We start from the raw sequence: 27,976 nt of genomic DNA on the forward strand, positions 1-27,976 counted from the left end.
TTTTTAATACTTTCACTGTCATGTTCTAGCTTCAATCCTATTCTTTCTCCTGCTCCTCCAAATATATCTTGTTTTATTTTTAATGTTTGATGCTGAGACCTTTCTGTATCCCCTTTGCTCTGATGTCATGACGGTGTAGATTTCTGTAAATTGGTTTTCAGCTGTTATGCTGGGCTTTAGGTAGACCCATTTAAGGGAGAGGTCTTCATCTTGGGGACTTTAACAGTACTTATGTTTTTCTCTTAGGAATTTATATCCGTAACTTACAGGTTTACTTGGGTCCCTCTTTTGTTTCTTTGTCTTATTTTCTTTTTCTTTCTGATTTTTTTTCATTTTTTTTCCGGAAAATTTTCTCAACTTTATATTCTAGACCTTGTTTTTTAATTATTATTATTATTATTATTATGTGCTTATTTGAATGGCAGATGGCAGGTAGAAGAAGCAAATAACAGACAGAGGGAGATCTTAAAGAACCTCAGTATCAAAATCCCAGCCATTTGTTCATGGCTCATTGCTACTAAGAAACTGTGAACTTGCTGGCCAAATGGCCTATGTGACCCTTAGCACTGATGGGCCCCAATTCTTATGAATCAAGACCCACCTAAGTCTGGTTATCTCAAAGGTGGCTCCAAGTAATTTAGTGGGTGCTCAGTTGCTGGAGGCATGGGCTGTCCAGCCAGGATAGGTAGGAAATGTGTGATATTTCCCCTCACCTTGCAGGCTATTGTGAATTGCCCCTTGTCAAGCTGTTGTGGACTGCCCCTATAAAAACCCTGTGAATGTGCTGTTCAAGGCCATACTCTGGTAAGGGGTGTTGGTCATGGCCGACCAGTTTGCTGCCCTCAACCAAGAACCCAGGCTCTGATGTGCTGAACTTGAATATACCATTCTTGTGCACTTGGATCAACTTCAGATTCCTGGTGATTTCTGGGGATCTCAAAATCTGGGCACAACAGTCTTATATACTGTGGTTCAGTTCCCAGATGGCCACATCAGCCCTGTCAAAGCCAGTCCTGAAGGCAGGAACCAGGACCTCCATCTTAGTGTGCCAAAGGAAGGCAGGGACACAAGCACTCAGGCTGTCTTCCTTTGTTTTCCCGGACACATTAGCATCAATCTGAGGCAGAGTAGCCAGGATTTAACCCAGCACTGAGCTTTGGAATCCAGCACTGCTGCTGCTAACTTAACCCACCGCACTACAATGCTGGCTCTGTATAGATTTTTGCTGTTATTATCTGAAATATTTTTTATTTTTATTGCTTTGTTTTTTTGCTGTTTGTTTCCTTTGACCTGCTGTTTGTTTTATGTGGGCATAATTTTTTCCCAGGTATAATTTTGAGATTTTCTTTGGTGCTCTTTGGTTAGCTCTATTTTTCACTGTTTTGATGTGATATAATAGTCACATTTCCTTCAAATGGAAGGTGTATATTCACATTTAAGAATAAATGCTGAAGAGCTAAATGGAAACTGCTAGGTTGGACTGATGGGCTATACATTCCTGGCTGATAATGTCAGAAGAGAGAAGAGCTGGGCGGAAGGTCAAAATGTCCTTTATGTAGGCTTCCCGCCCTTCTAGTGCAGACTCTGAGACACAGCAGTAATGATGTAAGTAATTGCCTCTCTGTCTCCCATGTGGGAAACTTAGATTGAGTGTCTGTCTCTTGACTTTGGCCTGGCCCATTCCCAGTCCCTGCAAGCATTTGGAAACTGTGCCAGTGCTCATATGCCCCAACCCATCTCACTGTCTTTCCCTAAGCCTCTCAAATCATAATAATAAGGAAGACATTAAGATTAATCAGTTTGCAGAATTTTAAATTTTGGATTAAAATATTTTGAATGGAAGAAGTGCAGATTATGTCCTCTTCAATAACTTGTATGCATATTTTTGAATGCTGCTTTCTTTTAGGAATTACAGTGAATTGATAACAAGTGTAGTGCCTGGGGATTATGATGGAGATTCACAAATGGATGTCCTGCTGACATATCTTCCCAAAAATCGTGGCAACAGTGAACTAGGAGCTGTTATCTTCTGGGGACAAAATCAAACATTAGGTGAATTTGTTTTAAGAGTATTTATGATTTTTCATTAAATATTTTTTTAAAAGATGGAAAAAAATTATCTGGTATTTTAAGATTGATTTTTATTGAAAGGCAGATTTATAAAGAGAAGGAGAGACAGAGAAAAAATTGTCTTTGCTGGTTCACTCCCCAAGTGGCTCCATGACCAGAGCTGAGCTGATGCAAAGCCAGGAGCCAGGAACTTCTTCCGAATGTGCCACATGGGTGCAGGGTCCCAAGGCTTTGAGACATCCTCTGCTGCTTTCCCAGGCCACGAGCAGGCAGCTGGATGGGAATTGGAGCATCCAGAATATGAACTGATGCCCGTATGGAATCTGGTGTGTGCAAGGCTAGGATTTTAGCCACTGAGCCATTGTGCTGTGCTCAATACTAGGTTTTTTTTTGTTTTTTTTTTTTTAATTTTTTTTTGAAGTTTTTTTTTTGGTTGTTGTTGTTAATATTTATTTTATTTTTATTACAAAGTCAGATATACTGAGAGGAGGAGAGACAGAGAGGAAGTGGAGCTGCCGGGATTAGAACCAGCGGCCATATGGGATCAAGGCGAGGACCTTAGCCACTAGGCCACGCCGCCAAGCCCCAATACTAGGTGTTCTTAGCATAACAAGATTGTTCTAAGATCAGTTAAAAAAATACTATTCTTGAATATTAGGAATTTAAAAATTGGTTTTATATCCATTTTCTTATTTGATTTTTCAGCTCAGAATTGTGCTGAGCTAATTGCAGAGAATGAAATCCACCCTTGATGACTTATTGAAGAGATTTACCAAAACATTTTAATAGCATATAGAAATACCGTGACGGCTACCCAATAAGCTCTGGATTGAACTTTCAGGAATATTATTCTCTGGCAGCAAGTAAGCTGCTGGCTCCTCTGGCCGTTAGACTCGGCCATGCGCTTAGCCCCACTGGAATACTGCTATGCCTACAGTGATTCTCACCAGAAAATGGGGTGCTGCAGCCAGCCTCTGAGACGTGCAAGTTCAAGGAGCAGACAGTGAGAACTTAGCAATAACAGAGGCACATCCTTCGACTCACTGCTCCCTTTAAAACTCACAGTGTATCTAGTTGTTAAAGCTTAACTTTTATTCAGCGTCTCAGGTTTAAGAGTATCTGGGAAAATGATAGTTTCAGTGTATAGGCTATCTGTGACAGAAAATCACAAAAACGGTTTTAAAATAGCCGTAGGAAGACTATTGTAACCACCCACAAAGCGTAAATCTTGCCTGAAACTCTATATATATTCCTAAACAGACAACTTTGTTCGTTAAACCAAATTCCAAGGTGAACAAGTGTAGTTGTGTTTACTGTCACATATGGCAATATGAATTTGGTAGTAATCGCCATATTTTTACACACAAGAAGTATTTTAGGAAGGAGTACCGTGTATGAAGTACCAATTTGTACGAGTGTGGGTGTGTCAGAGTCAAGTAGTCTTGGGTATATTGACTTCTTTACAGCAAACCTCGTTGATTACCCATGATTTCCTTGGTAAATTGTATGATTGAAAGGCAGCTACAAGCTACCCAGGTAGAATCTTCAAAAGGCACCAGGTGTTTGGGCTTGCATTGTGGCCTCCATGCTTTTGGATGCCAGCATGGCATATGGGATGCAGTTCTTATCCCAGCTACTCCACTTATAATTCAGCTGCTTGCCAATGGCCCAGGAGAAATAACAGAAGATTACTGGTGTGTTTGCTCCCCTGACATCCACATGGGAGCCCATCTGAAGCTCCTGGCCCAGCCCTGGCTGTTGTAGCCATGCATGCAATGTACTAGTGTGTAGAGGATCTCTCTCTGTTTCTGCCTCTTTTTCTGTAACTCTTTCAAATAACTAAATATTTTATTAGAAAAACAAAGCCATTGTAGTCCTGTTCAATCTAAATGGATTCTGTCAGTATTTTGTCTTTTCAGTCTTGATGTCCATTTAGATTTGGTTCTTGGTGTTTGATTAATTATAATATATGAATTAAGAGATAACCTTGACTGAAAGCATTTTTTGCATAAAAACAGAGAGAAAGCTAATGTGAAATGTCGTCTAATTTCTGTGCATTTTCTCCTTGCAGATCCTAACAATATGACCGTGCTTAATAGGACTTTTCCGGATGAACCACTGATTATGGAGTAAGTATAAGTTTTTGCTTTCTTTGGTATGATTTTAAGGTGACAAATATACAAATCTTTTGCATAGAAATCAGCCTGATAAGTAGATTCTAAATTCACTTTCTCTTGAAGCTTATACAAGCCTATGATCTTGATTAAAGGAGGCTTGTCAAGGTGGAGGAAAGAAAAATAAAATGCATTGTTTTTGAAGATGGAAAAGATGTATGCTGCTGTTTGGTTACTGTAGATTGAAGTGTATCTATTTTCAATTCCTGTTAATGTTAACTTTGTCAAAGAGTTAAGTAGCTGTTCTTAAATAAAGCTGTATTTGATTGACAGATATGAGCTATGCAGGCTTCTTTCAGGAGTTTTTAAAGATTTCTGCATGAAGGAGAAATGTTTGTCCTTTTAACAACTCTTTTTTTTTGGAGTTATAATTTAATACAGATTTCTGGCAGAATATTTAGTAATGAGGTAGAATTCACTTTTAGATGTCTAATGTCCACAGTCTTGTTCAGTACTGCCTGCCTTACAGTTATTAGTATTGTAGTTAGTATTGAAGGTAGGTCAGGGCCTGTTGGCTGTATGAGCTGTTAACTTCCTTAAGGGCGCTCAGCTTGTTTTATTTTAGAGTTGTATATTTTTTTTTCCTTTGTTCTTGTTGTATTTAATGGCCAGTATTAATTTTGTCAACAAAGGATCAACTTCTCCTACGATTGTGTAAATAAGTAAATTTGGTCATGATTCTAAAGTAAGTTTCTAGAAATTAGCATTGAAGGATGTAAATGAACATGCAGAGGTTGTAGATGACCCCAAACTTCTACACAGAAGTCAGTGTCTTGGTGACACTCTAAGTCAAGCATGGCTTAGAAATAAGCTCCACCCTGTGCTGTCACTGAGAGGCAGTCCCCAGAAACCCCAGTGCTGATCCAGTGCCAGACCACAATGCAAGCTCTGCAGACTTGGGGCTTCAGGGACAGGATTGCACACTGAGGCTTAGAAGTGAGATAACACATCTGTAGACCTCTGATTTATTACAGCTAATTGTTAGAAAACATTGTAATGTACATACCTCCCAAAGTTTATTTTGTTTCATCTTCTTTAATAAGCAGCAATAGAAGTGCCAGTCTAAGGAAGTACCTGCTTAATATTTTAAACGTTTATTTTTCAGTTTCAATGGTGATTTAATTCCTGATGTATTTGGTGTTACAAATGAATCCAGCCAGTCACAGATACTATTAGGAGGGTGAGTACATATTATAACCATCTAACTAATTTTATCTATACTGTAGGACTGTAGAGACTGTATGCCTGTATGAACTGATTGCTTCAACCATTGGTGAAAATTCAACTCATTGGAAATACTTGTTTTTATTCTTTTTAAAGATTTTTATTTGTTTGAAAGGCAGAGTGACAAACAGCATTTGCTGGGTCACTACCCAGATGCTTCACAGGTGGCTGTGAAAAGCCAAATCCAAGAGCCAGAAACTCCATCCAGATCTCCTACGTGAATAATAAGAACCCAAGGACTTGAACCATCATGTTGACCCACCACCACCACTCTACCCTAGTACATGATCAGGAAACTAGATAGGAAGCAGGGTAGCTGGAATTCACACCAACATTATGATATAGGATACCAGGATCTTTTTTTTTTTTTTTTGAAAGATTTATTTACTTTATTACAAAGTCAGATATACAGAGAGGAGGAGAGACAGAGAGGAAGATCTTCCGTCCGATGATTCACTCCCCAAGTGAGCCGCAACAGCCGGTGCGCGCCAATCCGAAGCTGGACACCAGGAACCTATTCCGGGTCTCCCATGTGGGTGCAGGGTCCCAAGTCTTTGGGCTGTCCTCGACTGCTTTCCCAGGCCACAAGCAGGGAGCTGGATAGGAAGTGGAGCTGCCGGGATTAGAACCGGTGCCCTATGGGATCCCGGTGCGTTCAAGCTGAGGACTTTAGCCACTAGGCCACGCCGCCGGGCCCAATAGTAGGATCTTAAGCAGCAGCTTAACATACTGTGCTACAGCACCTACCTCTTCATTTTTTTCCCCACAGATTTACTTATTTAAAAGGCAGAGTGATAGAGACACAGAGAGAGAAAGAAAGAGAGAGACAACTTCTAGCCACTAATTTGTTCTCCAAGTGCCCTCAAAAGGGACTGGGCCAAGCCGAATCCAGGAACCAGAAACTGTCTGGGTCTCCCACGAGGGGTCAAGAACCCAAGGACTTGAGCCACCCTCAGCTACCTGTCCTGCCACATTAACAGGAAATGGAGGTTCTAACCTGAACTCTGCTACGGGATGCAGGGGCCACAAGGGACAGTTTACTCCCTTTACCACAGGGACTTGCCCCAATTGGAAATGTTTCCTAAAGATTTTTAAAAGAGCATTTGTTCAGCACATAAGCTCTCTCTAGCAGTTTGACTCTTATCTGTAACTGCTTTCTATATAACGCCTACTTAATGCTTTTACCCTCCTCTACCTTAGCAATACAAACTGTACAAGTTGCTGTTTAAATATTGATTAAATGTTTTGGAATTGGAAGGGTATAATTTTACTGGGAAGTTTAGATATTATCTTGATGAAATCTTCCACCTTAGGCATTTTGGCTTCCACATGTTAATAAGCTTTATTTATCTTTGTTCCATTTGCCAATAGTTGCTTAAAAATATACATACCACTCCTGTAAGTACTGTAATCTTTTCATATATGCTTTGTTCTTTGCCAGTATGTGTGCTGGGCCTTTCTTCCTGTCCGGGGACAGAAAAGCTTTACAGAGAGCTTTCTGGAAACTTGAATTTCAAATTCATGATAATTCCTCTGGAGTTGATAAAAAAATAAAGAACAGTCTTCCTAATACATAATTGTGGTAGCAGTTGTGATAGCAAGGAGCTTTTCATGACAGACATCATGGTTAATTGCTTTCTGTGTCTGAGAAGGAATAGTTTAACTGAAGACTATAGAACACGTTTATTTACCTTTCCATGTTTGCAACACAGCAGAGAACTACCTATAGTCCACCTTGCCCCTTCAGAAGAGGCGTGCCATGGAATCACACAGTTTACATATCATCCTTGTGGCTCCAAGTTGGATGAGAAGGAAGAAAAGAAAGACTCTCAAACAAACCTGTTTGGATTTTAAAACATGTATTAACTGCAGGATTGACACTTTGTTTAAATGGTCTTCTTTTATTGGGTTAGCAGTGGCTAACAAGGCTCATTCAACAGTTAAGTGACCATTTTATAATATGGAAATAAATGGTTAATAATGAAGCTTCCACTTGGGAAGCCTTCATTTCTGTACACGCACTACCTTCATTCTGCAGCTTTGCTGCTGATCAAAACAGATTAAAGGATTTTTTCAATTCTGTGGGAAATGGTGTGGGAGTGGCAAAACTGAAAGCCAGAAGATCATTTAAAAAAAGAAATATGTGTCCATCTTTGGAAGTTCAGTGTGGTAGCTGTGTTAATGTACAGTAGACTGTGTAAGGACTTGCTAAGGAGTATGTGGGTACAGGTTGTACTAAGCAAATCATTTCCTAAAATCTTTGGGTTTCATAGGTGTGGTTATCTAAAATGAACATGCCTGAGGATTAACCCATTTTTACTCTCTTCCTCATATTCCACATTAATCTGCCATATTCTTTACACTTTCTGATTCTTACTAATGATGCATTTCCTGCAAAATGAAAATGTGTAGGTACCAAAGAAAGATAAACCTTTTATGATTAATCAAAATAACGAATTAATATAGAACTTCAAGGGTTTTTTTTTTTTGTCTTCATGCATTTTTCACTTTAAGAAAAATTTTGATTAAAAAAAATCAAATATTTTGGTTCATGAAGTATTCTAAATGCAGAAATGCTATTGTGAGGTTGTGCTGGCAATACCAGGTTTTGTTCTAATAATAATTCCTCTTTGCTCCCTAATTACTATCGAAAAGTATATTGTTGATAATCTGGGGAGAGCAAACAAAAAAGAGTACAAAAGAAACACAAAATTCCCAAAGACAGACATCAGCAGTGATTCTTAGTGCTTTCCTTAAGGCATATCATTAACTGGAATTGAGATACGTTTTCTGCCAAAGTAATTTTGAGTAATGATTACTATACATGAGACAAAACAACAGAATGTCCTCCAGTCCTGTCAAACCCATGTATAAAACTTTTGTATAATTTATTTTGTATCGAAAGGTATTTTTCTATAATTGGCATTTTCTCAAACCATACAAAGAAAATACCATTTAAGGTAAAGCATTTTTTTAAATTAGGAAATTTATTGGATTTTTTAGTCAATTAATAAGAAAATTTCATACCAGCTTGTGAGACAATTAAATTTTTGTGTTTTTATTAAAGTCAGAAAAATTTGATAAAATCAGAGTGCCTTTTCTTACTCTCATGCTTAATTTTTAGGTAATTCTAAAGTTAGACCTCAGAATTGAATATGCAGCACAATTACTGTATAAAGGGTCTGTCTTTTGTCATGCTTTTTATAACTAAGTTATTTTAGGTACATTACATTGCATTGAAAAGTGGTAACTAATGATGAATAGCATATTGCTTTATTATCCAATTAGGTAACATTTTATAAAAATACATAAATTATTGTTTTAATCTTGACTGTTCTACAACATATACTTTGTCATTTCTCAGCAATTTTACCAATATTCCTTAAAACCCATTCACACACTTATTTGCATTGAAAAAGTCAAGGTCAAATTCTTTCTGATAGAAATTGATTTGACAGTAAGGGCTAACTTTGCAGATTGGGTTATTTAGCAAGCATTTCCTCTAATTGATCTTTTTCCCAAATTGAACGCGCTTAGCTAGCAGATCTTGAAGTTTTTATTTTGGAAAATCTCAACTGTGTATGAAAGTAGAATGTATGATATATTCACTTTGCATATATTGCACTTATGACCTATTTTCAGTAGTTACCAACTAAGAATTAGTTGCTATTTTATCTTCATCTTTTCCCCAGTTCTGTTTTCACATTTTCATTCATGAATATCATATACACATGTATATGTATAAGCACACATAACCATAACACCTTTATCCACAGAAGATTAGCATATTTTCTTAGTATTAAATTTCCAGGGTGATTTTGATGGAAATATGTATCTAACGTTTATGACAATGTGAAACCATTTTGCTGTATTGTGTTCAACATACAAAATTGTTGAGTAATAGAGTAAAAGAAGTTTTGGTGTGAATGGTTGGTTATACAAGATCTCTCTAAATGCAGGGTAGTTAGTATAATCCAGTTGTTTGGTAACTCTTTGGTATACTTATCAAAAATTGATCAAATGAATGGCTCTAATGAATGAATTCTTACATCCTTTTGCAAGTCAGTCTGTCTGATTCCTTCCTTTCAAAGGCTTCAAAGAAGACCTTTGCAATAAATTCTGGTAACACATAATTGGTTTTCACGCATATTATTGTGAAAATCGACCACCAGAGACTGAGTAACCACTTGTGGAAAGGAATTAACATGTATTTACTCCAGAGGGCACCAGGCTGGATCACTCCAGAATGCTTGGGCCCGGGTCCTCTTCCTGTCACTGTTTTTTTTTATTATTATTATTATATTTTTCACAATCTTTACATAGTTAATTACGGTAAAAAGTTTCAGGGGCTATAGGGAGGTGGGTAAGACTATTATGTCCATATTGTTTCCTTCTTGTATCTGAGGTAAAGGGGGATATTGAGGGAGAAGCCCCACCCAGTTTCCCACCCACCCCAAGTCCCGGATGTGGGGCATGCTCTGAGATCCTTGCTCAAGTGGTTTTGATAGTTCATCAGTTATGAATTGCTGCCATCTTCGCCACTCCAAGCACAATAAGGTCGTTGAAGAATCCACTGATTGACATAGTCCATCATAGAGTCTTCATTTGCCCAGTATTTCACTGCCAATACATGTAGCTGAGGTGGTTGATTGACTTGTTCTGCCTTCTGTCTTTTCTTGGCTAGGGTTCTGAGTCCAGCATTTCGATTGGGGAGATCCCCAAAGAAACTTTGAGTTATTTCCAGACCAGATTCTTGTATGTTCTAGCAAGCACAGGGCCCGGCACAGTCCATCTCCATGATCAGCTGGTGGTTGCAATTACTGGGTTGGTTCTGGTTTCAGTCCTGACTTCCACTGGAACCAGTGGGTTTTGCAGTCCAGCCTGGTTCTGCCCAGCACGTACATGGCCCTCACATCAACCAGTGGGAGCTGCAACCTAGTCGGAGCGACCCACAATAACCCCCACCAGGCCCGCCCCCTACCCTGGTTTGCCAGTATGTATAGCAGACTAGTCCAGTCTGTCCCACATCCTATTTGGCTCTTGTACTTGTCAATGGGTATTAAAGCTTAGTTCCATCTAACCAACTCAACTATCCAGGCCTCACGGATGTTGTTGAGTGCCTCTCTGTCTAGCCACCCCAGCCCCCATCCTAGTTTTCATGCCCTCCCGCGGGAGTAGTAACCCAAGAGGGGGGAACCCATTATTTCCCTCCCGGGTCTCTCTCAATCCCTGTGATTGAGAGAGTTGTGGTTCTGTGGTTTGACTTGACAGAATTAGTCCCCAGTGCCAGCTTCTGCCACCTGATGCTGTGGCTAAGCCCAAACAACCCTCACCCACTCTAATTTATGCTTGCACCAGCAGGAATAATCCGCCCAGCCTGGCTTTTCCCTGATCTAGTCAACATGCAGCGCACAGGTGTTATAGCCCTGCTTAGTCTGGTCTGTCCCCATCCCAACTCAAGCTCTCCAGTGGGAGTAGTTGTCCGGTGAGGGGACCACCCCCTTAATCCCCCTGCCGGCTCTGCCCCCTCCTTTCTTGGATCTCACGCGCGCTGGTTGGGTGCTGCAGTCACATCCAGTACAGGCAACCTCACCCTGGCATTCCATATTGTGCATTGGTTTTTGTTGCTACCAAACCTGGCTTGACCCACACTCTGGTTCTGGTGTTCGGATTTGCCAGTGGATGACATGAACTGATTCAGCCTGGTCCGCCCCCAACCCATGCCAAATGTATGCCAGTGGGAAACTTTCCATGGCCTATTCTGGGCTGTTTCCTGTCATGCTTCTTGTGGTTACTTGCAGGGATTGTGTCCTGCCAGAGGAGTTGCTCAGGCTGCTCCATCAGAACCCCTCCCAATGCCAGATTTTGCACGTACCAGGGCATCCATGAGCCAGCCCTACTCAGTTCACCTCCTGTCCTAGCAGGAATAGTGGCTTTTCTTGGCTGGCTTCCAACTCATTCTGGTTCTTGCTGTTGGATGTTTCAGCCCAGCCATGGCTCATCCATACCCACATACAGCTCACACATGGCTCAGTAGGGGGTTGAGACCTAGCCTAGTCCGTCCATCCCACATCTACCCTGGTTCTCCAGGACACCAGATGATGTTGGGGTCTGGTCTGGCCTGGTGCATCCAATCCCAGTCCACACTAGTGCCACGGGAGACTACAACTGTTTCCTAGTTAGAATGCAGCCCCCATTCCAGCACACGCGCCCCTTGGTGGGAACCTCAACCCAGTTAGGGTGTCCCCTTAGCTCCCCAACCAGGCCTGTTCCCAGCCATAGATCCCGCGCATGCCAGTGGCTGCTCTGACTCAGCTTGGGTCAGTCCCTTATCTGTCCTGGCCTCTGCCTTAGACACTGTGGTTCACGTAGACCAGTAGATGCAAGAGCCTAGCTCGGCTTGATCTGTGCTCCATTTGGCTTCTAGTTTCGCTTGTAGGCTAAGGTTTGCTCAGTCCTGCCTGGTACATCTCATTCCATTACCAGTTTACACATTAGCCAACTGTTGGAGCTACTTTGCCCAGCTTGTCCGACCCCCAGGTCTGGACCACATGTTCACCAGCGGGAGCTATGACTCCCCAGGAGAGTTTCCCAAGCTCCTCCACTTGATCCCCTCCCAGACTCAGTTTTCATACATGCCAATGGATTTTAGGCCAGTGCCTGGCGCAGTCTTGCCTTCCATTTGGCCATATATGAGCTGGTGAATGTTGCAGTCCGGCCTACCCCACACCCTATTCAGGATGCACATTCAGGTGCTGCTGCCTTGACCAGTCCAGACTGCTGAGGGTTCCTTTACCTGTGATTGATGGCAGGCTCCTTGGTCACACCTAGCTTAGTCCAAAACCACCCAAACTCTTGGGCTTATTACCAGTGGGGCTAGACTTTACACAGGGTGTGGCCCACACATCCCATACAGAATCTACCCCCCGATATGGTTCTCGAGTGCTAGTTAATGTTATGGCCCTGCCTAATGTGACCAGTGTCCTGATCCATCATCATGTCAGGTAAAAGGATATCCTGCTGGACAAGCCCCGATCCTTATCTTTTGCATGAACTGGTGTTCAGCACTCAGCATGGTTAAGTGATTACAAGTTCTTCAAAGGAAGAGTTACTGCCATTGGGAATCTTTAGGATTGACTCAGATCCCAGAAGCACAGTGGGATCAACCTGGAGCTACCTAAGCAGCGATTCAGACAACCAATATCCCAGAGCTCCCTGGCCAGGCGGCCAGCAAGCAGAGCCTGGAGCCATATGGCACACTGGGCAAAACTAACCATGTACACTTGGTAGCTGGAGTGCCCCATCCTGGAGCCCACCAACAGCCTCTAGGCTGCTGGAATTTTAAACCCCCAGGCCCAAGGTCGCGCCCCTCCCCAATCCCATTCACCGCCCAATGAGGGCGGTGGGTGGGCCCCAGACCTACCCAGTCACGGAGACTTCCCCCCTCAGTGTACTCACCCCAAAAGGAAGGAGCCCCCGAACCCAGGCAGGCCCGAGAACAGCTCACCACGTGCACTTGGTGGCTGGAGTTGGGATCCGAGCAAGATGCCCCATCCTGGAACCCACCCCCGTCACTGTTTTTTATAGAGCAGTTGCATGAACTGTTTGGCAGTGGTTAGGACAAGCAATCGGGGTACAGAAGCAAATACACAGTGGTTAGCTTTGGGGCTATAACGAGCCTAGGGAAATGCCAAGCTGTTAAAGCCAGCATTCCTTATCTACTTTCTTACTCTCAGTGTTCTTGTCTTCACCTGACCTTGCTGTTCCTGTGAAACCTGGTTTCTTAGCGTGTGACTGCTGGGTCCTTGTGAGCTTGGTTTTTAGGCACACACCAGCCGATTTCCACTTCAATGTAACTAGGCAAAAAATTGAATCATTGCTATAATAAATGCCTGTTCATTCATACTTACCAATTTACCTCAAAAAGGTTTCTTTTTCTTTTTTTTTAAAGATTTATTTATTTTTATTACAAAGTCAGATATACAGAGAGGAGGAGAGACAGGAAGATCTTCCATCCGATGGTTCACTCCCCAAGCAGCCGCAACAGCTGGAGCTGAACCAATCTGAAGCCCGGAGCCAGGAGCTCTTCCTGGTCTCCTACACGGGTACAGGGTCCCAAGGCTTTGGTCTGTCCTCCACTGCTTTCCCAGGTCCCAGGCAGGGAGCTGGATGGGAAGTGGGGCCACCAGGATTAGAATTGGTGCTCATGTGGGATCCCGGCACGTGCAAGCAAGCACTTTAACCACTACGCTATCATGCCAGGGCTAATCAAACAGGTTTCTTAACATTTATATCTGTAAAACTGAAAAATAGGAATAGGCTTTCAGCTGGATCTTACTCCTAGCATTAACACACACACATATGTATATGTATATAGTTTAATACTCATCTGCTTTTTTAAAAAATATGTTTCTTCAAATTGTACCTTTATTATCAAACTATATGCATTTTCAAAAATTAGACACTAGTAAACTCATTTTCAAATAGATCTTTATAAACATTGAGAATCATTTAAAAAATGATTTCAGACATGATTTTGCTCAGAAAATTTATCTTAATATTTGTTACTAGTAAGACTTAAGATTTTTAAAACATTTTACTTCATAATGAAATTCTTTTTTTTTTTAGAGATTTGTTGTTTTTTTTTTTTAAAGATTTATTTTATTTTTATTACAAAGTCAGATATACAGAGAGGAGAGATAGAGAGGAAGTGGAGCTGCCGGGATTAGAACCAGCGCCCATATGGGATCCCAACACGTTCAAGGCGAGGACCTTAGCCACTAGGCCACACTGCCAGGCCCATAATGAAATTCTTTATAAAACTGGAATAGAAGTTCAAATTAAAGGATTCAGGGAAAAGTACAGTTTCTGGATATTAAAGTCCTGTTTTTTTTGGTAGTTATAAATAATGACTCCACTTTGTATTTATATTCCATCAGATACATGTTTGAAAGTAATTGTTTATTATTTTATGTTAACATTTCAATAATTCTGTTAACTTCAGAGATCATCTATACTGAAACTACACTATGAAAAGTGCTAGATCATTGTATTAGAAATGGTTTTATAAATTCGGGACTACATAGATATTCAAAATCCTTTCAGAGAATATCTAAGAAAAAATGTTTGAAGGGCACTGGGCTAAATAACAATAAATAATAATTTTGGCCAGACAGCTTCTTCATGCCATGCTTGTCTCCTAATACCTGGTTTTATTGGCTCTAAAATAATAATAATTGAAAATTGGGTGGATTACCAGGCAGGCATGTCAAAGAGTGGTTACTATGGGCAACCAAAAATTACTGTTGACATTAATTATATTTAATTTCATCCTTTGATAAATACTATTCTTTGAGATGAAGGGTGAGGCTATCTAGTATTACATGTTGCCATTCTTATGTTTTCTGTGGCTAGGAGAAGCTTACAATTGAAATCTTCTACACAGGTCAAAAAATGTCACAAGATAGACTCAACACAGTTTAGAGCTGCCAACTTCTCATCTTTGCTGCTTCTTCCTTTATAATCAGAGAAGTTTGTAATTGTGACCTTAACCTTCAAATACAGTTGAACACATATATGAAAAGATTATTGTATAAATGAATTCAGTTGCTTAAAAAATATGTTGGGATTCTTATTGCTGAAAACGGTATACACAGAGCAACTTTAATGGTATTAAGAAAAATGATTTTTGTTTTCATCTATGAATTTTTAAGTGAAATAATTCTGATACATAATTGTGTGTGTATGTATGTGTGTATATATATATATTCAGTTTTAGCTGTTCTTAAAGGATACAACCAAAGCAAACAATTCCTTCTTCTCCACATTGGAAATCATCAGAATGATAAACAAACATTTATATAATATAAAGCCTAAGGTAGCTACTGCCTTTGCGGGATGTGAGTGTAGATTTTTTTTTTTATTTCTCTTTTTATTTTAGTTTATGCTTACACAGTCGATCAGGGTGGGAAGGATCCAGGGTCAGGGAGAAGTGGCTGTGATCACTGTTTCCAAGCTTTGTTTATCTTCTTCCCTTTTCTGGGGGGGAGAGAGGAGATAAGGGGATAGACCATACTCAGTCCCCTAATCATCCCCAGTACCTGAAGAAAGGGAAGGGCCACCTGGTATCAACCCAGAATCACAGAGGTGCATATTCCAAAGGTTCTGCCCAGATGGATGTGATAGTTTCTAAATGCTGTCAGTCTCACTGATCTGTGGACGAGGAATCCTTTCCAATGTCCATTGACTGACACCATCAACCTTATAGTCTCCAATCACCCAGGTATTTGCTGTCACCATTTGGCTGGGGTAGTTGTCCATATGTTCTGTTCTCCATTCTCTGCAATGGTTCCAGATGTCCTCTTCAGGCCCTAGTGAGCTACCATGTCCTCCATGTGCACCATGGTCTGCCATCCAGCACTCCATCCTCTACACTGAAGAGGACCAGTTCTCCTAGGTGAGCTCAAAGACCTGAGCCAGGTGATCAGGGCCATGCTGGCCCTCCCCACACACACTGGGCTCGTGGATTCAATAACTGCTTCACAGGTGGTCACATGGCCCAGGGCTGATGGACCTGGCTCTACCATGCAGGCGGGCTTGGTAACCTGGATCAGAAGACCCAGGTCCCTCCAGGTCCCCCACCCTTGGGGCTCACGGATCCAGCCCCCACTGCACAGGCAGACCTAAGGCCCTAGGCCAGGAGACCCAGGCCCTGCTGGAACCCCCACCCTCCAGGGCTCACAGACATGGCACCCACTACGTATGTAGGCAGGCTGTAGTACCTAGGCAAGGAGACGCAGAGCCCTCCACACTCCAGTGTCTGAGGCTCACAGGTTTAGCATCCAGTGTGTAAGCAGGCCCAAGGCCTAGGCCATGCGACCCATGACCCACTGGAGCCCCAGCCTCAGGGCTCACAGACCTGGCCCCTACTGTGCAAGCAGGCTTGGTGACCTGGACCAGGAGACCAAGACCTCTGGGCCCCTCACCCCTGGGGCTCACCGATCCAACACCCACTGCACAGGTGTGCCCAAGGATCTGGGCCAAGAGACGCAGGCCCTGCTTGACCCCTCACCCCCAGGGCTCATGAACCCAACACCCACTATGTAGGTGGGCCCTAAGACCTGGGCCAGGAGACCCAGGACCAAGCCAGACCCTCCACCCCTGAGGCTCATGGGTGCAACACCCACCACACAGGCGGTCCCAAGGCTCATGGGGGATTTTGTGGATCCCCAGTGTCAGTGTAAATTTACAGGGCATAGTCAATAAATATAAAACAAAGTGCTCTGAGGAACTTGAAGAACTTGATTTGAAATGTTCAAAAAAATCATGATTATAATTATAATTATTATCTTATTAGGAGTCAGAAATTCAACTATTCAAATTTACCAGGCAATAAACCAAAGTGAATATAGCAATTTGGGAAGATTGTTGCCTAAGCTGCCTATAGGCATTAGCAGTATCTGATAAGGGCAAATTGTTTCCCATACCTTCTGATTCGGAAAAAAGTGGGAAAACCTGATTTTTATATGAAATCTGATGAGTGTGCTGTGATTTTTCTTTTTATGTTTGGTAATGAAGTTAAAACTTTTAGGAACTATTATGGGTCAAATAAAACTCATTTTTTATGTTAAATTTGACATAAAATATATCACACTATGATTTGTTATGTCAGAATTCTGCATTCTTCTTTTCAGATACATATTTGGTTAAATAACTAATAGAATAAAATGCCCAGAGTTTATTGAGATTTTCCAAAACTAGCTATCAAGTTATTTCAAAGTAGTGTATTAAAATTTTTTATAGAGAATCGTATAAATAATTGCTCAGATGATTACTAAGAATAGTGTCACATTGTCAACCTCATGAGTTCAACTGTATAAAAACCCGTATTTTAAATTCATTGTTGGTCTGTATTAATTATGAAAATTACAAAAGTCTGCTGAAGTGAAAGACAAACTAATCAGACACTTTCACCTAATTCTGATAATTTTGTTAGTAATTAAAAATTCTTAATGACTAGCAGTTATGCAACCATGGAAGAAAGAGAAATTGACCGCTATGAAATTGGATTTAACAGATAATACTTCAAAGATTTCTTATCTTGTATAATATGAAAGAATAATAATCAAATGAATTGCTTGGTTAAATTAGTGTAGATGCTAATTGTAATTTTTCTATTTTTATGTTTCTGAATATTATGCTCTTATATGATAGGCTTTGCATTAAAATGTTAAAATAATTTATGTGAATTTCCTGGTTTTTATTTTACAGTCTTGCTTACATTAAAATGGGCTAGGGCCGATATGCAATAAAATGAGTGTGGAAGGTCATGGGGAAGCATTTAGTGGTCAGTTACTGTTTGTAGAAAAAAGACACTTGAATATAGAAAAAATTGTGACTCTGTGAATTGTTATTCTTTTCCCTCAATTACACTTGCCACATGTGTCAGATTTCAAAAGACATCAAATCTTTACTGTCCAGTCAATTGGATACCATGTTGTCAATTAAGCTGGACTTCAACAGTCTTAAATTTCCGTGTGGTACAGTCGCATCTTTGGTTCCAAATTGGAATGGAATATCATACTGTGAATTACATAGCAAATTCTCATGAAAGAGTAGGACATGCTACTGAGACATTGGTTCAGTTCCCACTTACTTGCCGACCATGGGAACCAGATCCTGGATAAGCCTTGTGGATGCCTCCTCAAGCAACTTTAACACAGGCGAAGTGCTGTTAGTATAGAAATGTGCTCGGAACACAGGACAAACAGACTTTTGAAGGAAGCATGGTATTGATAGATAACAGTGCCTTTGACATGAGAATATTCTCAATAATGAAGGACTATAGAGAATGATTAAACTTGTTCTTTCTTCTGTGGTTAATAGTAGTCTACCTAGTGTTATCTTCTGCTTCTGATAATTATGCTATGGTTATATTACATGTTAACATTAGGAGACACTGGCTTGGTGATATATGAATGAAACTTGTTATTGGTTGCTTTATATGTATGTGTAAATGAGGTAAAATTCACTTAACAAACTAACAATTATGCTTACAATAGAATCTAGCTATGCAGGTTATTAAGTACAATTTGGTGTCATTTGTTAACTTTCAATGTGTTGCCACCATCAGCTGCATTTCCACAACCTTGTCATCACTCGAGAAGGAAATCCTGATCTCATTAATCAGTCACTCTCTCTTGTTTCTTGTCACCATCCCTTGGAAACCACTTACTGCTTTTAATCTCTATGGATTTACTAGTGACTATCTCATAGAAATGGGTTTATACATTATGCAGCCTTTGTTTCTGCCTGCTTTCATATCCTGCCTATGTGAGGTCCATCCATATTGTATTGTATATCAGTTTTGCAGTCCTTCTATAGCCAAGTAATATTCCATTCTGTCTATATTATCCCCTGGAATCCATAGGGGATTGTCCCTTATATAATGGCATTGTCCCTTATATAATGGCAAAATATTTTGGTATGACATACACAATTTTTTGATACTTTAAACCATCTGGAGGTTATTTGTAACACCTAATAGAATGTAAATTATCTCCCATCCAAGTACTAACCAGGCCTGACTCTGCTTAGTTTCAGAGATTAGATAAGATTGGGCACATTTGGGGTAGCATGGCCATAGAAAAGAATGTAAATTGTAATACCTAATAAAATGTAAGTTTGTCTACAAATTCTTTAGAATTAAATGATAAGCAATAATCTGCACATGTTCAGTAGAGCTGCAATTTTTGTTTTTTTTTTTTTCTTTTTTTTTTTTTTACTTTTTTTTAATTGATTATTATGCATTATGTGACAGTTTCATAGGCTCTGGGAATCCCCCACCCCTCCCCACGCCCCTCCCCCCTGGTGGATTCCTCCACCTTGGTGCAGTATTACAGTTCAAATTCAATCAAGATTCTTTCCTTGCAAACATATACCAAACATAGAGTCCAGCTACTTATTGTCCAGATGGGTTGAACAGTTTCTTGGGGAGACCATTTCTGGTCCAAAGTTAGAGCTGGTAGAATATCATCCCAGTCAATTAAGAGTCCCAATGTAACATTAACAGCAATTTGTAACATTATGGAATTGACATGGTTTTGAGTAACCAGTATGTTAAAAAAAAACAAAAAACAAGTTCTTAACCACAACCTATGATTAGCTCATTGACATTTCAATTTTAGTTTGTATACAGGACCGGCTGCTATATACCTTTTTTTTTTTTTTTTTTTAAATATTCATTTATTCATTAATTACATTGCATTACATGACACAATTTCATAGGTACTGGGATTCCCCCCCCTTCACCCCAAACCCTTCCCCCATCATGAATTCCTTCACCTTGATGCATAACCACAGCTCAAGTTCCGTTGAGATTCCCTAATTAAAAGTTTACACCATACAGAGTCCAGCATCCCACTTGTCCAGTTCAAGTTCAACCGCCTCTTAGGGAGGCCCTCTCAGGTTTGTAGGCAGAGCCAGCAGAGCGTCACCTCGATCAATTAGAAGCACCAACATATCATCAGCAACAGTCCAGGTATGATGAGGCTGGTGCAGAGTCCACTGATTGACATAGTCCGTCTTAGGGTTTCCCCTTGTCCAGTTTTCCGCTGCAAGCATAAAGCTGAGGTGGTTGATTCATCTACTCCATTTTCCATCTTTTTTTGATTAATGCTTTGATTCCTCCATTTTGTTCAGGGGAATCCCCCTAAAAAAAACTTTGAGGCATTCCCAGTCCAGGCTCCTACATGTACTACTAGTAAGCACAGTGCCCGCCACCGTCCATCACTCCGATCAGCTGATGGTTTTAACCCCTGGGTTGGTTCTCTTCTGAGCCCCGACCTCTATTGGAACCAATGAGTATCGCATCTCTCCCCGGCTCTGCCCATCACACTCTTGTCCCTCACCTAAACCAGTGGGAGGAGTGCTGGTCGGGTGTTGCATTCCCTGCTAGCACAGGCCATTTCACCTTGGCATTTTGTGTTTTGTACTGTTTTTTTGTTTTTGTTTTTGTTTTTTTTTTTATCGCAACCAAACACGGCCAGGCCCCCACACAGTTTCAGCACTTGGGCTTGCCAGTGGATGACGTGAACCGACTCAGCCTGGTCTGCCCCAACCCGAGCCAAGTGTATTCCAGTGGGTCACATTCCAAAGCCTCTTCTGGGTTATTTACCTCCATGCTTCTTGCGTTTATTTGTAGAGTCAGTGTCCTGTCAGAGGATCTGTTCAGGTTCCTCCCTCCGACTCCTTCATGGTGTCGGGCTTCACGCATTCCAGCAGGTCCTTCGGCCAGCACCGCTCTTCAATCCATTCTGGTTCCTGCTGTTGAGAGTTTCAGCCCAGCCACGGCTCGTCCATACCCACGCATATCTCATATATGGCTCAGATGGGGTTGAGGCCTAGCCGAGCCCGTCCAACGTCTATCCTGGTCCTCCAGAGCACCAAACTGTGCTGTGGTCTAATCCGGCATGGTGCGTCAAAGCCGAATTGATATTTGTGCCAAGGGATTACAACTGTGACCCGACCAGAACTCAGCCTCCCTCCAGTTCCTGTGCCCCTTAGTGGTTGGCTCCACGCAGCCAAGGCCTCCACCACGCTCTCCAACCAGGCCTGTTGCCAGTCAGTGTTAACTATGCCAGAGGTTGCTCTGGTCAGCCCAGAGCGTCCTATAGACTGTCATGCCTCCTGCATCGACTCCACCAGCCCTTCTAAACCGTCCAATGGGGTCAGAGTGTCAGGGCATTGGTCCACGTATGCCTTACACATTCTAGCCCCGAGTATGGTTCTTGAATGCCAGTCAGTGTCATAGTAATGCCTTCTGTGACCCCTCTGCTGATCCCTCATCCTATCAGGTAATGGGGCATCCTGCTGGAAAAGCCCGGAATTTTGCCTTTTAAGTAAGCTGATGTTGGCGATCGGCACTATAAAGTGACTACAGGTTCTTCAGAGGAAGATTAAATGCCTTTGAAAAGCTTAAGGACTAATACATATTCTCAGAGTACTGTGGGTTCAGCACGGAGCGTCTCATGCAGCATATCAGAGAAACCAAATTCCAGAACTTCCTGGCCGGGCGGCCAGCAGGCGAAGCCTGGCGCCAAATGGCGCACTGGCCGCCCGAGAGCCTCGCACCCCATGTACCTGCGCAGGTGGTGGAAAGCTTGGCTGTGTTAGGCTGGAATCGTGGCAGGGACCCTCGCGCCCGGGCCGCATCCGGCTGCTATATACCTTAAAATGGCTATAAGGTACCATTCAGCTGTCTCGTGTCTATTTCATTTTAGTATTTAGCCATTTGTTGTGTTGAAGTACAATTTTACTGATCTTGGCAGATTTTAGGATAATCTAGACTGGCTTGTAACTCTAACAAGACATTTGTCAACAATTAAGGTGCAGAACATTTTTTTGGGGGGGGGGTGGTGTGCAGGAAAGTCCCCAACACCACGGTGAAGAGTGACTAATCTTCATGTCCCACCCAGCGAGGCATGAGCCAATCCACACCAGCTCTTTCCTGTCAGATTCCAAGCTCTACTTTTTGTTGTTTGTCTATTTATTTTAGGTTTTTTTAGTTTGTATGATTGTTTGTTTGCTATGAGGGGTTTTCGGAGCGATCCTGATGGTCATTGCAAGGGAGGGTGGGGGTCCAGAGGTGGAGCCAGGCTCGGACCAGAGAAAGCTCTCCTCCCTGGTCGTGAAGGACATTTATTGTTCTTCTGTTTCTGCGGACCACTCAGGGCTTCTGGTTGTCTTTCCAATGACGTTGGTTTCTGCACGGTAGTGTTTAGACTTCTTCCATCCCCAACGGAAGCTCCGGTTGGGAGTGGGTGACCTCAGAATACTCGGCCTCCGAGGGCATCCAATTCCCTGTGGCCTCCTTGGCAGTTGGGATATAGTCCTTGTTGCTCGTATTAATAGTTTGTGGTGAAGGTCTGGGGCAATTTTTGTTTCAACGTTTTCATTCTGCACCAACTATGACAGGATAGGTAGAAAACCAAGGGTCACTTGCATGACATTTTGTCTGTATAACACACTGTTACTGGCTGAATGCTATATCTCTACTTTTTGATGTTGTGAATAGCTCTACTAAAATGTAAAAGTGTTTGTTTGGGTGCTTATTTTCATCTGTTTTGTGTTTATACCTAGGTGTAGAAATGTAACTTCATGTAGTAATTCCTAATTTAACTTTTTAAAGAGCTGCCGAACAATTTTCTAAAGCAGCTGCAATACTTTGCATTCGGGTTTTTTTTTTAAGATTTATTTTTATTTATTTGAAAGGCAGATATACACAGAGGAGGAGAGACAGAAAGGAAGATATTCCCCAAGCAGCTGCAATGGCCAGAGATGAGCCGATCCAAAGCCAGGAGCTTTTCCAGGTCTCCCATGCAGGTGCAGGATTCCAAGGATTTTGGCCATTCTCAACTGCTTTCCCAGGCCACAAACAGGGGCCTAGATGGGAAGCGGTGCCACTGGGATTAGAACCGGCGTCCATATGGAATCCCAGTGCATTCAAGGCAAAGACTTTAGCTGCTAGGCTATCACCCTGGGCCCAATTCCTTAATATTCCTAACAGCAATGCATAAATTTCTGGCTTTTTTTTTCACATTTCCTTCAACTCTTGATGTTTTGGTTTTTTTTAATTGTTGTTATTACTATCCTAATAGTTTTGAAATAATTTCTCATTGTAGTTCTGATTTTCATTCCTCTAGTGCCTGATAATATTGCGCGTCTGTTGATGTGTTTGATGGTTGTGTATATTTCTTCTTTGAAGAAATGTCTAGCCCTTTGTCAAATTTGAAATTAGTTGGGAAAGTACTTTTACAATCCAGTTACTAGATCCTTGCATATGATTTGCAAGTATTTTCTCCCATTCCATTAGTGTGTTTTTACTTTCTTGATTGTGTCCATTGTTGCACAGATGTTTTTAACTTTGATTGGTTTAATAATCTGTTTTCTTCTTTTTTTGCTTAATCCTTTTTTTGCTTAATCCTTAGTCCTTTAGAGCCTGATGTCAAATCAATGATCATGAAGATTTACCCTTATGTAACTTTCACAGTTTTCATTTAAAAGTGTTTTTAATATTATTTGAGTGATGAAGACAGAGAGAAAGAAAGAAAACACGAGTGCATACGCGCCCCAGAACTATCTCCCCGCTGCTTGTTGAGTCCCCCAAGACCGGCAGCAGCCAGATCTGATCCAAGGCGAAGCCACTCATCAGAAAAGCAATTGAAGTCTTGCAGGAGGAGTCTGGAGCTCCATGACTTGAGCTGCCTCCTTGGGTCTTCATTTGCAGAGAAGTGGAGTCAAAACCTAGAGCCAGGTCTAGAACTCACACACTCCAGTGTGGGACATACACCGCAGTTCTGTTTGCTCTGCCTTTACTGATTTGTATAAGCAGTGGTGGGGAAAGTGCAGCCCATAAGCCGTGTAAGTCCTTTGAAAGCATCTCATTTGGTCCTGCCAAGAAAACTGCAGGCAAGACTTAAAAATTAGTAAGTGTGTATCTGATTTTTGAAAGTTGATAGTTGGTGTGGCCCAAAAGTGATGCTGCAACGTCCACATAATCCTTGGCAGAAAAAACATTGAAAGCATTGATCTCTGCTGCGTTGTTAAAGCCTTTGGAATTAATATTTTGAAAGAAAATAATTATTTTCTGTAATCAAATAAGCTATGAAGTCTGTTACTGTCTTAAAAAATATTAATTTGAAAGTAAGAGTTGGAGAAAGAGGAAGGAAGATAAAGGGGACAAGAGACAGATTTGCTGTCTTTGTGTTCACTCTCCATGTGACCATAATGTAACCAGGCCAAAGTTATGAGCCAGAAATTTCATTTGAATCTCACAAATGGGTAGCAAAGCCCAAACTGGGGCCGTCAAGGGAACTGGATTACAAGTAGACCAGACGTGACATGAGCCATCACCCGTATGGGATATGAACATCACAAATAACAGCTTTACATACTATGCTGCTACACTGGCCCCAGTTTTCTTACTCTCTTTTTTTTTTAAGTCAGAAGAATCACAGACATTGATACACAAATAAAACTACAGAATTCTTAGAAGGAAATAGGTAATTATTCAACCTTTCATTAGTCAGTACTTCAGTATGATACCTAAAGACCAAGCAACAAAATGAAAGTAGGTAGTGTGGAATTCCTCAAATTTATTGTTCAAAAGCTGAAACTAAGGCTACAATGAACAAAAGGCAGCCCACAGGCTCAGAGAACATGCATATGGCAAGTCAGGTAAAGGATAAAGGTCTAGTGTCTGCAATCCATAAAGTACAGTTACAACTGCAGGTTTAGCACAAGCAAAGGATTTGAGTAGACATTTGTCCCAAAACAATATTCAAATGCTCAAAAAGACACATGAAGACATTTGCAATAGGATTAAACAAGAGAAAAGTACATACAAATTAAACCGTTCTGAGCTACTGTTTCACACCCTCTTCAGCACCTGCAAATATGGATAATAACTTCACAAAAATGTAGAGGTCTGGAACCTGGCTACATTGCTGTTGCAAATATAAGATGGTAGCACCAATCTGGAGAACAGTTTAACAGTTTTTCAAAAAGTTACCTCATGAATTAGCAATTCTTTCTACTGTTACATTTATACCAAAAAAATTGGAAAACTGACTGTATGAAAATTTACATATGAATATTCATGGAAGAAAAAAGTGGAAACATCAAAATGTTGAGCAGATGAGTGGATGAACAAAATATGTATACTCTTTCTCTGTAAATCCAATAAAAATAAATAAAATCTGGAAAAACGATGGGTGATCAGCAGCTGGCACAATATAGCTCATCTGGCTAATCCTCAGCTTACAAGTGCCAGAATTCCATATGGGCACCACTTTGTGCCCTGGCTGTTCCACTTCCCATCCAGCTCCCTCCTTGTTGCCTGGGAAAACAGTGAAGGATGGCCCTAAGCCTTCGGACCCTGCACCTGCATGGGAGATGCAGAAGTTCCTGACTCCTGGCTTCAGATAGGCTCAGCTCTGGCCGTTACAACTATTTGAGGGCTGAATCAGCAGATAGAACTTTCTCTGTGCTTCTCCTTCTTTTTGTAAAATCTACCTTTAAACTAAAAGTTATTATCTGGCCTGGCAGCGTAGCCTAGTGGTTACAGTCCTCGTCTTGCACGTGCTGGGATCCCATATGGATGCCGGTTCTAATCCCAGCAGTTCCACTTCCCATCCAGCTCCCTGCATGTAAGCTGGGAAACCAGTCAAAGATGGCCCAAAGTCTTGGGACCCTGCACCATGTGGGAGACCTGGAAGAAGCTTCTGGCTTCTGGCTTCAGATCAGATCAGCACCAGCCCGTTGTGGCCACTTAGGGAGTGAACCATTGGATGGAAGATCTTCCTCTCTGTCTCTCCTCCTCTCTGTATATCTGACTTTCCAACAAAAATAAACCATTAAAAATGAATAAAAATTATTATCTAAAAATATATATGCATAGCCAGATAATAGAATATTATTCCACCATAAAAAGAGCAGAAATGCTGAAATTTTCTGAAGCAATCTAAGTGAAAGTAAGATGCCACAAGTCCTTTTTTTGTATGATTCCACTTATAGGAAATATCGTGAATAGGGAAATGTATTGAGGTGGAAGGCAAATTACTAGTTTCTAGGTGCTAGAGGGAGGGGGAATTAAAGAGGGACCAGTGAATGTAGGTTTTTCATTTGGTTATGATGAAAATGTTTTCAGGTCGAAAGATGTTGATACATTGCAAACACACTAGTAACCATGATAATTACAAAAGAGTGGGTTTTATGATATGTGGAATATATTTCAAAATAACTTCAAAATATTTTACATTCATGAATATTTTTGCATTTTCAAACTGTGTTCATTAGATATTTATCTTAAAAATGTGATTTTTGTTTTCCTATGTAGAAATTTATCTTGGCATCCTGCGCTGACAACGGAAAGCAAAATGCGAATTCCACATTCTCATGCATTTATTGATATGACTCAAGATTTTACAGCAGGTGAGTTGCAAAAATATGAAATATTTGTTTTCAACTGTACCCTCCCTAGATTCTGATAGCCACTGTTCTATTTTCTACTTCTGTAAGATCATGTTTTAGCTTCCACATCCGAAGGTGCTTCGTAAGTTCATGGAAAATATATATATATAAATAATTATGGGGGTGAGTGGGCTGGGGTTGTGGCCTCACTTGCAGCATGCACATCCCACATGGGTACCATTCGGAGCTCTGGCTCTCCCACTTCTGATCCAGCTCACTGTTCCCGGAAACCAGTTCAAGATGGCCCAAGTGCTTGTGCCCTCACAGCCACATGGGAGACCTAACTGAAAGTCCTGGCTTCTCCCTGACGCTGCGCAGTCCTTGTTGTCTGGGGAGTCAACCAGCAACTAGAAGATCTTTATCTCTGTTTCTGTCTCTAAATGCCTTTCAGATGAATACAATCTTAAGTCTACATTTGGTGGAGGATTGGGGTGGCTGTGTTGTGATTAAGCTACTGCTTGAGATGCCAGCCTCTCAATGTGAATACCATGTTGAGTTTGGGCTGCTCCACTGCTGATCCAGCTCCCTACTGAAGGTCTGAAAAAATGCAGCAGAATGTAGCCCCACTGTTTATCCCCCTTCCATTCCCTTGGGAGACCGCAGTAGAGTTCAAGGCTGCTGGTTTTGGCTGGCCTGATGTGGCCTAACCTGGCTAGTCTACTCTGCCTTCCTATCTCTTCTCTGTCTCTGCCCTTCAAGTAAATATGTAAATGTTTTTAAAAATTACACATCTGTTTTAAAATTTATGCTGAATGAGCTTATCTTTAATTCTGTTTTTCCATGAACTCTGAGAAGAACCCTTGCATATAACTGAGAATTTCTGTTTGTCAGTCACCTCACATTTGTTACATTTCCTTTATGTATTCATCAGGCAGTGCATTTTTGTATTAATTTATCTTGACTTTTGTGACCAATTCTGCAATAAACATGTCTTTTTAACATATGATTTAGTAACATTAGATATAAGCTCAGTAGTGCAGTGCTAGAGATCATTTAACAGTTTTATTTCTAGTTGTTTTTTTTTTAAAGGAACTGCAATACTGTTTTCTATGATGACCGCATCGTAGAATTACATTGTCATCAACAATATGTGAATGTTCCCCTTCCTCTGTATCTTTAATGACATTTTCTAGTTTAATTTCCTTTTTTTGTAAAATCCATTCTAATCAGAATGAAATGATACTTCATTGTGGTTTTCAGTTATGCTTTCCTATTGATTGGTGGTTTGCACATATACCGATGAGCAGTTTTCCTATCTTCCTAAGAAATGTCTATTTAACTCCTAGCCCAGTTTGTAACTGCGTTATTTATTTTTGGCTATATAATTATTTAATTTTTTATACATTCTAGAAATTAGTATGTTATCAGATCATTTACATATGTTTTCTCTCATTTGTTCTCCTCCTCTTTGTCAAATATTGCTTGTTGCCTGTATTTTGGGAGTCACAGCCAAAAGATATCTTTGCCCAGACAAATGT

At 41.0% G+C, this 27,976-nt stretch overlaps 1 protein-coding gene across 1 annotated transcript in view; it reads left to right on the plus strand.

The window, feature by feature from the left end:
* The window catches only part of ITFG1 (integrin alpha FG-GAP repeat containing 1), a 211,079-nt gene that overhangs the window by 4,446 nt on the left and 178,657 nt on the right, over positions 1-27,976 (plus strand). The window contains exons 3-6 of the mRNA XM_004583824.4: positions 1,907-2,052; positions 4,142-4,199; positions 5,350-5,424; positions 26,365-26,459. Of these exons, the coding sequence (XP_004583881.2) occupies positions 1,907-2,052; positions 4,142-4,199; positions 5,350-5,424; positions 26,365-26,459 (374 nt within the window). The remainder of the gene's footprint in view (positions 1-1,906; positions 2,053-4,141; positions 4,200-5,349; positions 5,425-26,364; positions 26,460-27,976) is intronic.

Source organism: Ochotona princeps, chromosome 16, assembly GCF_030435755.1.
Source record: "Ochotona princeps isolate mOchPri1 chromosome 16, mOchPri1.hap1, whole genome shotgun sequence".
NCBI classification, from domain to species: Eukaryota; Metazoa; Chordata; class Mammalia; order Lagomorpha; family Ochotonidae; genus Ochotona; species Ochotona princeps.